Below are 11,036 nucleotides of genomic sequence, written 5' to 3'. Positions count from 1 at the left end.
AAGGCTAGAGCAGAGCTCTCCCTCTGCAGAAGGGGCCCTTCATCCCTGCGGTGGGCCCAGCACCCTGGACCCTGTGTTTGTTCTATGCAGGAGGGAAGTGTCCACAGGGGCCACTCAGCCTGTACCTTGCTGGATGGTGTAGGCCCCGTAACACCCAGAGACTCTGTACGAAGAAGGATTTTTGTGACCCCCAGCATGGCTTGACAGAAAGAGGAAAAAAAAAAAGGGAAGAAGGGGCGCCTGGGTGGCTCAGTGGGTTAAGCCGCTGCCTTCGGCTCGGGTCATGATCTCAGGGTCCTGGGATCGAGTCCCGCATCGGGCTCTCTGCTCAGCAGGGAGCCTGCTTCCCCCCTCTCTCTCTGCCTGCCTCTCTTCCTACTTGTGATCTGTCAAATAAACAAATAAAATCTTTAAAAAAAAAAAAAGGGAAGAAGAAAAATATGTCCATGGGACAAACAGGCTTTTTATCTTATCACTAGAGGCCTGCAGACAGAAGCAGGATGAGGCTAGGCACGGAAACTGGAGAGGATTTCTGCCTAGGAATGGTTTGAATTTAGTGGCCTGGGAGCACATATGTCCTCATTTGTTCCCCTAATGCCTAGCATAGTACCAGGTGTGTGGCAGGAACTTAATCTCTTCATTCTGGAACAGATAAACACGCAACAAGTAAAAGGGAACTGTCTCAGGCACCCCAGGAAAAGGTGCTCCCTCCAGACCCAGGTCTGGGCAGCACGTCCCATGGGTTTATTGACATCAATGGCAGGTGCCCGAAACACTAAGGAAAAGTTGACTATGCTCATTACCCGGTGGGAAGATTAAGGGGAGAACAGGGGAGAAAGATGTTCACGCAGTGTGATGAAAGGACCACCACCATTTGGCCCTTGACAGAAACAAACATCTGCTGTGAGCAGGATGTGGGTGTCATACAGCTGGGAGGCCTGGATTCTAGACTCACCTTGCCACGGACCCATGATGCAATCTGTTTCCTAGCTGCACAGTGAGATCCAATAGGTTCACCTCTCAGGGAGCCTTCCACGCTGATGCCCTACAAAGTCATGGGGTCAAAGCAGCTCTGGCTCAGGCTGGAGAAAATAGCAGTTGGGGGGCCAGGCCAGCTAGTCCTACAAATTGCAGCTCAAAAGCCCACAAGGAAGGCAGATTCTGAAGGTCAGTCTGCACACAGTAGCTGACGAACAGGCCCTGTGGAGGACAGGTGGATGAGCCCACTGACAAGCTCAGGGTTCAGCCATCCCTCCAATGAGAGGCACAGTGTATGCCTCATGCATGGAGACCGGAGCTAAGCTGAAGACACAGCTGGAGGTCTGCAGGCTGAGAAATAAAGGAGAAGGGCATTCCCAAGAGCGGGAAGAGCGTAAGGCAGCTCAGAGGCTTCCTAAAAGCCAGGAAGACCCTCAGGAACCATCTAGCCCAGGGATTCTCAGGTGTGCTACCATGCCCAGCAGAAGCCGCATCACACAGACGGAGTCAGAAGCTCTGGGGATGGAGCCCAGCAACCTGTGTTGTAACAAACTTTCCAGGTGATTCTGCTACACATGAAGATTTGAGGACCTCTGATTTTCCCCAAACTATGTTAGTAGAACACTTACCTGCTGTAGGGGTGCCCGGGTGACTCTCAGTTTCAGCACAGGTCATGATCTCAAGCCCATGTCCAGCTGTGCTCAGCAGGAAGTCTGCCGGAGATTCTCTCTCTCCCTCTCCCTTTGCCCCTCCCCTCTTGTGCACTTTCTCTCTCTCTCTCTCTCTCTCTCTCTCTCTCAAATACATAAATCAATCTTAAAAAAGGAAAGAATATTTATCTGCTGCAGATTCATGTGAAAATAGGACCCACGATCAAATAAGTTTGGGGATTACATGCCCTATACCATGTTTGGAAGTGACAAATCGCACTGGCATATATGAAGTCCTGCAGGAAAGGGCTTTATTTACTATCAGTTAATTTAGTGTTGTCTCAAATTAATTTTTCAGATTGCCTACTAACATTCCCCCTAACACCCTCTCAGGGAAATGCTGACCAAGAGCAACACTCACGTCTCACACAGATGAACTGCCGCCCAGAGGCACACGGATTGCCCAAACTCAAGGACGGAGCATGTGTAAGAACTGGAAAAGGCCCTAGCAACATATCCCCACCCAAAAGAGGCCCTGTGGGCTGTCCCCCACCCTGCACCCTCCTTCCCTCCATCCCAGCTGTGTGCCCCCTTGAGCACAGCAATATGGAGCTGGTCAATAGGACAGAGATCTCTGAGTTCTTCCTGAAAGGATTTTCTGGCTACCCAGCCCTGGAGCACCTGCTCTTCCCTCTGTGCTCAACCATGTACCTGGTGACCCTGCTGGGGAACACGGCCATTGTGGCAGTGAGCATCCTGGACGTCCGCCTGCACACACCCATGTACTTCTTCCTGGGCAACCTCTCCATCCTGGACATCTGCTACACGTCTACTTTTGTGCCCCTAATGCTGGTTCACCTCCTGTCGGCCCAGAAGACCATCTCCTTTATTGGCTGCGCCCTCCAGATGTGTCTGAGCCTCTCCACAGGCTCCACGGAGTGTCTGCTTCTGGCCATCATGGCCTACGATCGCTACCTGGCCATCTGCCAGCCCCTTAGGTACCCCGTGCTCATGAGCCCTCGGCTCTGCTTGTCACTGGCAGGAACTGCTTGGGTCCTCTGTCTCTTCAAGTCAGTGACTGAGACAGTCATTGCCATGAGGCTGTCCTTCTGCGGCCACCACGTGATTAATCACTTCACCTGTGAGATCCTGGCAGTGCTGAAGCTGGCGTGCAGTGACACCTCAGTCAGTGAAGCCCTCCTGCTGGCGGGGGCCATCCTGCTGCTGCCTATCCCCCTGACCTTCATCTGCCTGTCCTACGCCCTCATCCTGGCCACCATCCTGAGCGTGCCCTCAGCTGCCGGGCGCCGCAAAGCCTTCTCCACCTGCTCAGCGCACCTGGCTGTGGTGATGCTGTTCTATGGCACCGTCATATTCGTGTACATGAAACCCAAGAGTAAGGAGGCCCGCATCTCCGATGAGGTCTTCACGGTCCTCTATGCTGTGGTCACACCCATGCTGAACCCTGTCATCTACAGCCTGAGGAACAAGGAAGTGAAGGAGGCGGCCAGGAAAGTGTGGGGTAGGAGCTGGACGTTCAAGTGAGGGAGGCCTGGGATCTTCAGGTTAGTAGGTGAGGCCTTCACAGGCCCACAGTGAGGACAGGTGGGGCACAGGGCTGAGCCTGGAATCCTCCTCCTGGAAAGCCAGCACCAACTCCCACTGATGCTGCCACAGAATTGCTCGCAAAGCCCCTTCCCTGGCATCGCCCTGGCCGGCCCTCCACATCGCTTCCTGCACCTGTGCACCAGCTTCCGGCTGGCCTCAAGGCTGCTCTCCTAGTGGTCCTTCCACTCTGTCATCCCCGGAGCATCCAGAGGGACCTCTGGGAAAAACAAATGAGATCGCAGCCTCTCCTGACTGTAACCCCCAAACAGCTCCCCCTACTCTCAGGACAAAGTGTAAGCTCTTCCCGGAGCATTCTAGGCCTTCACAAGCCGGCCCTGCTGGTCCTGACTAACCCCCAGCCTCCTGCCCCACCTTCTCCTCCTGATAGCCACACACAACAGCCACGTGTGAGCTCCGATGTTGCCCAGCCCTGCCCAGCTGCGTGCTCCTTCTGGTTCTTTCCATGAGGCAGCCACATCCAGCACACAACTCCAGGATGGCTTGACCCTCAAGGCCCATCTCAAAGGCCACCTCCCCCAGGAAGCCTCCTCACTGAGCTCTTCCTGCTTCACTTGTGGTGTTATTGCAAGAGCAGACATAGTCAGAATCTACTCTGTCCCAAGGTCCAGCCCTGCCCAACCCTAGGCCCCCTCACAGGTTTTGTAAATAAATACATGAACACAACATTGCAGGGCTGATAGTGGCAGAGCCTGAGGTCCTTCCTAAACCTGAGCAGAGCGGAGACAGTGTTCAAAGATGACAGGCATGGCCTGGTGCCCTGGAAGGCGACAGTAGAGGCAGTGATGAGGCCCAGAGTCCATGATCCCCAGAGTGGTCCAGCCCTGGGGTACCAATCACCCTGAACAGCCCAGGGCCTGTGTTCCCAACATCTGTCTGGAGCAGCAACAGCAGCCATTGCCGTGCCTCCCAGTCCAGCATGCAGGCCTCACCTGGCTTTGGGGAGACTTGCCCTACCCTTCCTTATCTCATCACAGGGATCCTGCCAGAACTGCCCCTTCCTGGTGCTCAGCCTCTTCCCAGCTTTCCTCCTGACAACTCAGTGAGCACACAGTAGAAACAGAAACAGATTCACAGAGTTCTCCATTCCCTGCCCACCATTCCCTGCCTTCCCCCCACCCCCGGCCTCAGTGGCACCATCTATAAGAGGAGGAGCTGGCCTCGGCCTCCAAGAAGCAGTCCAGCTCTCCTGCCCCCTGCCACAGGGAAGCCCAGTCCCTGCTAGAGCTCTCAGTTCCCCTCCAGCCCCTCTTTCTGCTTTCCATGTTGGTAGGAGAGAGCCCAGCCTGCTCCCTGAAACTCAACCCTCTCTGACCAAGCCAGATGAAGGCTGCCCGCCAAGATAACCAACTTTGAGGCCACGACAGGAGTTTGGACGTTATCACGTGGGCCCTGGGGTTTACAATCACATTTACTTTTAGTTAGATCACTGATTAGATACCATTTTCCACCCATGAAATTGGGGAAGAATTTTTTTAATGTCTATTGGTAATGAAGGTACAGTGAAGAAGTAATGTCATATGCTACTGATGGAGATGGGAATAACTTAATATAAACTTCCTGAAAAGTCACTTGGAAGTATGAATCAAAAGACTTAAAAAACTGCTTGACTCTATGAGCTAACCCATCTACTTCTAAGAATTAGTCTCATATGATCACTAGAAACACAAGGATTTCTGAATAAGGATATACAAATAATAAATCCTGGTGGTATCCAATGACAGAATGTGATGCAGCCTTCAAAAAAATTCCTCTTTCCTTAAGAATATTTGATAATGAGAAATGCCCACAATGTAATTAATAGAAGAAAGCAGAATTCATAATTTTGCATTTACTATGATCCTAATGTTATTTTTGAAGTATTTTTGTTATGGATTTATGAATTAGTATAGATACAAAAAATCCTGGGAAACTACAAAAAAATATTAAGAGTTGTTTCCACTGGATGGTGGGGTTAAATAGGATTGATCAGATAGAGCTGATTATTTTAATTCCAATAGTTCCAATATTTATAATCTGAACGTGACTTTGAACTTAAAAATAAGGTGATGCATTTTTTTTTTATTTGACAGAGATCACAAGTAGGCAGAGAGGCAGGCAGAGAAAGAGAGGAGGAAGCAGGCTCCCCCCGCCAAGCAGACAGCCCGATGCAGGGCTCGATCCCAGGACCCTGGGATCATGACCTGAGCTGAAGGCAGAGGCTTTAACCCACTGAGCCACCGAGGTGCCCCAAGATGATGCATTTTTAAGAAATGGAAGATAACCTGGCTCCAGAATAGAGCACTGATGAGAAGGCCTCCAGCCTGAGGGACAAGAAGTGAGGAAGCTGCTGCCCTGTTTCAGGCTCTCATGGTGGGGATGGGAATAAATCAGGGGCAGCCTGACCCGATGGGCAACCAGAGAGAGGGCAGCTGAGAAACACTTGGGATACACAGATGACTGCAGAGCTAGAAGACAGAGAGAAAGGCCTGTGGGATGCAGCCTGGGTTTCTGGCTTATTTAGGTGGCCAGCACTGCCGCCCGGAGACAGAGATGGAGAAGATGAAAGACAAGAGGGATGGTGTTGAGTTCCAGGTATCCACAGGTGACAAGAGGACATTGTTCTATGAGCATGGAGAAAACAAGTGGTAACAGTCTTCGAATGTTTGACTTTGACCTGGGATCTTGATAAAGATTCCAGAGGACAAATCACAGTATACGGGGAAAATCTATAGCTGTTGCTGCTTTATTTAAGGCTGTGTTGTAGTCTCCACAACTGTTTCAGTTGTTATTCTTTATTATGAAAGGAAGGAGAGGAAACCTGGAGAGACCCAAGCACCTGACTGAACCCAACTCAATGTCCCTCAGAAGTGCTCACGGCCTCATGCTCTGTACGGCAGTGCACTTTCCAAAACTCTAATGAGTCCTGATCCTCACAACACTCTGGAATGGAGACACCCTTTTCATAGACCAAGACACCCATGCCTAGGACAGGCGGCCACAGACTTCAATCTTCGGATCCAAGGGGTAGGGTGGCAGCAAGACCCGATCAGAGTCTGTGCAGGGTCTCTCCTACACCCATCTCACCACAGCCAGGCGCTCCGAGGGAAGCGCACAAATCCTGGGGTCTCTAAGCCCCACAGCTGCCAAACCTGCAAATGTGTATAGTTCCAGAGTTTGAACTTTAAATTGGGCAGGGACTGTGAGGTTCCCCAGGGCATAGAGCAGAGAGCTCTGTGGCAGGGGACCAGGAGGCTGGTCCTCGAGCTTTGGCCCTGGCCCAGCCCAGCCCAGTGTGTTTGCTGGTACTGAGCTCAGCACTTGCTGGCTCTGCTCTCCCAAGCCCTGGGTCAGGACACCTGGCAGCCTGCTCCACCCACCCACCTGCGTGTGCTCATGCCACTGGGCCACAGGTATGACGAGGTAAGGACAATCCATAGTCCAGCATGTGAGCTATTCTCATGAAATCTTTTTTGAACATATGAAAACCAGAGTATTTGCTTGTGAAAGAAGACATAGTGATACTATTGATATTGACTACCACGTACTGATTACTTACCACAAGCCAGGCTCTGTGCTAAGAGCTCTGCATGCCCCCTCTCATTGGATCTTCAAAATAACCTCACAAGGAAACACTGTGCTTATCTCCACTCCACAGGTAAGGAAGGTGAGGCTGAGATAACTGCTAGCAAGTGGCAGGTCTGGGACTTGAGCCCTGGTGGGTCGGACTCCAAAACCTTCACTCACCTGCTCTGCCATGCAGTGAGGAAGTGGTCAAGCAGGAATCCTAGATCCAGGTATGTCAGGGAAATTGCAACAGAAGCTTCGGTCCTTTTATGCCCATGCCCTTTCTTTTAAAATAATTTGTGAAGCCTAAAATAAAATATTAAATGGTTCAAACTAGATTTGCCAGTCAATGAAATTGATATATTTACCTTGCAAAGTAACCCTGAGTCTGTCAGACCTTGGGGATGGAAGTTGCTAGACAGAGTGAGGAAATGTTTCAGAAGGGACAGGGTACTATATGTCACCTAATTGAGTGGTTCCATTCACAGGAGTAATCTGAGTGCTCGCTTCGGCAGCACATACACAGGAGAAATCTGACCAAAGTCATACAGCAGAATCAGAACAAAAGCAATCATCAAACCTGGATCCCTCACTCCTGTCACAGGGCTCCCGGTCCTGATTCATGATATCACCCTGCCTCTCAGGAGCTCTAAAACCGGGGTATGGAATTCAATAGTCATTCTCAGAGACACTCGGTTTCCTATCTCTCCGTGAACCTGATTTTGCAGGACACGACAGCATGTGAGATGCTGGCGGATAGATGCCAGAGTGGTTTTCTGAGTGTATTGGGAAACCACCTCATGCCCAGATAGTCAACAGATTTCAGGTTTCCCTTCTCCTAGCATGTGGTAGGGTCACACAGGGCCACTGAAGTGCAGGCAGAGGTGACCCATGCCACTTCTGGGGCAGAGCATGTAACAGCTGGTGTGAATGCCTAGTGTGTCCTTCCCTGGACATAACTGGTGATGTCCAAATGGCGGGGCCTCCCTCAGCCACGGTCTCTGAGGAGCTCGGCAAGGAACAGAGCCCCCTGAAAAGCTACAAAGGACACAGAGAATGAGAAAAAAACTGTCGTCATGGTAAGCCACTAAGATTATGTGTGTTACTGCAGCAAAACCTAGCTCATCATCACTGATGCACCCAGGGAACGGTGGCTGCTCCCTGACGTTCCCTCCCGTGCCCATGGCACAAAGTCAAAGCTGCCGGTTACCTGGAAGCATGGTATTTCCTAGATACAGACCTGTTTCTTTGGGGCCAGAAGCCTGTCTCTCCACGAGCCGGCTCTAATTTCCATGAATGTGTTATAATCAGACTCTTAAATTGTGAGAGACCGACTCCTCTCTGAGTAGCTCCTCAGACAGAGCAGGGAGAAGCCCGGCACCCCCAGGGCTCTTCTCCAGAAATCACAACAGCTCTTTCTCTGTTGCTATGTGTGCACTTGTGGGGAAGGTGCTCTCAAGACGAGACATTTGGGATGAGGGATTTGGGGCAGCGGAACAGCACGGGTTCTCAACGGCAATCCCCAGCACCCACAGGGTGCTGGCACTGGAGAGCAGCAGTGATGGATCAGACACACGCCTTTGATTACAATAGCTCCCAGTCTATGAGAGAGAGACCGCACACTACCACACAAGGCAAAATTCGAGTACCCTGTGCTTATAACTGTGAGCGTCGTGTTGTTGGGATGGTCAGTTCTACGAAGGCCTCTGAGTAGACTATGCAGAGGAGGGGTGTGAGAGCCGAGCCTCGAAGGATGAGTGGCAGAGAAAGGCTGCTCCAGGCTGAGGAAAGAGCATGAGAAGAGGGATGAGACAGGAGTGTGCGGGTTTGTCCATTAATGGGGAGTTGTCTAGTGAGGCTGGAGCAGGGTGTGAAGGGATGGAAGGGAGACAGGGCAAGTGGGCGGGCCAGCGCCTGTTCTGAAAAGCCCTTAAATGCCTCTGCCATTCTTACTTGGGTCTGCCTGTTACAGAGGAGGGAAGAAAGAGAAACAAGGAGCCAGGTGGTTTCCCACCTTTCACCTGCTTGAGACCCCCCCCCACCACACCCTTATGTTAGGTGTCAGAATTCGAGGTTAACATAGGTTAATTTTGTAATAACACACCCAATAAAGACCAAACCCTTATACTTGCATCTGAGATGCTGTGGGTATAATCCAGACACATGAAGTCATAACCTAGAAAAGGCACTTCCTTTTAACTTCTTTACAGATTTCAAGTTTTACTTTGTCTTTCCATCCCAGGTTCTCAAAAAGAACCTCAGGTTTTAACGTCCAGAGAGAGGAAGTGACGTGTCCAAGGTCAGCTAGCATGAGGGAATGAGTGTAAACTCTGTTAGGGTGGAAACCGCATCTGCTTCTGTTGTATTCCCACCTCCCAGCACAGGGCCTGGCACATAGAAGTGCCCCACAGCTATTTGTTTAATGAGTGGATGAAGGAGCTACCACCACACTCACGCAATTCTCTCTCTTTTTGCCAAATCTCAGCAAGAGAAACCTTAACCTTAGCTGTTCGTGCAGATAAGGTTTAAGGTCAGGTGCTGACCCAAATTAATCCACTGCACTGTGCACTCTAGTAATGCTCTTAACAATCACCCTGATTCAGGCTGTGCACTCTAGTAATGCTCTTAACAATCACCCTGATTCAGGCTGGAGGAGGGGAAAGTGGCACAGGCTCTGGGGATGGAGTGCGTCATGAGAGATGCTTGAGCTCTTATCAGGAGGTGGCAAGCACAGATTCAGCAAGAGCCCTCTGGCTGAAGATACAGTCTTTGCTCGGGATCCTCAGACAACAGGTGGTGCTGGGAAGCCCATGAGCATCTTTGTGGGTATGTCTCATCTGAGCTACACAGCACTTCCATTTTTCAAAGGGACACTGAGTCTTGGAGAAGCCACATGACGTAGTCAACCTCACACAGTTAAGTAGGACTGACTCTGGGGTGCAAAGCTTGAGTATCTGTTGAGTGACTGCTCTTGACAGTACTCACTATGGGCGGTGTGGGAAGGAAGGAGACAGGGTCCTGCTCTCAAGTGTAGTAGAGGAGACAAGTGCACAGCACACGGCAGGAGAACACAGAGGGACAGCGAAGGGCTAAGAGAGTGCAAGAAAGGAGGTCACCCCTCAAGAGGCCGGAGGGAGAGGAGTGACAGAGAGATGGAACTATGGTCTGAGAGACGAGCAGGAAGTCTCCATGGGGAAAGGGACTAAAAGGGAACTTCTTGGGGCACAGTGTGGCTCAATCAGTTAAGCTGCTGACTCTTGATTTCAGCTCAGGTCATGATCTCTGGGTCCTGGGATCGAGCCTCTAGTTGGGCTCCACGCTGAGCAGGGAGTCCGCTTCAGGATTCTCTTTTTCCCTCTGTCCCTCCCCCTGCTCGCTCGCTCTTTCTCTCTCTAAAATAAGCAAATAAATCTTTAAAACAAAACAAAATAAAAGGGAACTTCTTGGGCAAGATGTAGCACTAGAAAAGACAAGGTCTATTCAGCAGAGGGTGAGGCCACCAGCCCCTAACAAATGCTAGATGCACTGAGGTGGAGGAATGAGGGGCAAAATCCAGCCCTGAAGGATGGGGCTCCAGTGCTGTCACAGGACATCGGTCTCTCAGTCAGCCCAGGAATGAGGAGGTGACTGTACCTTCTGTAGGTTAAATTTCATAGCTCCAATTTCTGCTTTAGACCAGGGGTCACATGGGCCATAAGACAGCCTTCCTACCTAACAAGACTGCAGTGCCTTGGGGACATTAGGGCTCCCTCCTGTGAATACCTGACACTGGCATTTTCCCAGGAGGCAGAGCAACGAAAGCAATGAAAGCCATCTGGGAGAAAACTGAGGCCCTCGCCCACTTGCCCTCCTTTTTTAGAACTAGTCACTGACTAGTTCTAGTCACTGACTGACAACGCCCCTGCCAGATTAGAACCCTCCTCCTGTGACATCACTGCCAAAGTCATTTATCCCACAAGGCAATATGGAGGACAAGAAGGGAGTCACTTGGCTTGCATGACCATTGGAATATATATGTTCTTGTATGTTCTTTTAAAAATCAACAGATGGGGGCGCCTGGGTGGCTCAATGGGTTAAGCCTCTGCCTCTAGCTCAGGTCATATCTCAGGGTCCTGGGATCAAGCCCCGCATAGGGCTCTCTGCTCAGCAGGAAGCCTGCTTCCTCCTCTCTTTCTGCCTGCCTCTCTGCCTACTTGTGATCTCTCTCTCTCTCAGTCAAATAAATTAATAAAATAT

General features: G+C 50.8%; 1 protein-coding gene across 1 annotated transcript; it reads left to right on the top strand.

Moving 5' to 3' along the window:
- Positions 1-2,234: 2,234 nt before the first annotated feature.
- Positions 2,235-3,173, top strand: LOC308352925 (olfactory receptor 13J1-like; the record flags this gene model as incomplete). Its single annotated transcript, XM_080819464.1, has 1 exon — positions 2,235-3,173. The coding sequence occupies one exon, from the start codon at positions 2,235-2,237 to the stop codon at positions 3,171-3,173; it is 939 nt and encodes a 312-aa protein (XP_080675590.1).
- Positions 3,174-11,036: the final 7,863 nt, after the last annotated feature.

The sequence above is a fragment of the Martes martes genome, assembly GCF_963455335.1.
Source record: "Martes martes genome assembly, chromosome: 12".
NCBI classification, from domain to species: Eukaryota; Metazoa; Chordata; class Mammalia; order Carnivora; family Mustelidae; genus Martes; species Martes martes.
The sequence above is the reverse complement of the archived record's forward strand: the minus strand, read 5'-3'. Positions and strand labels throughout refer to the sequence as shown.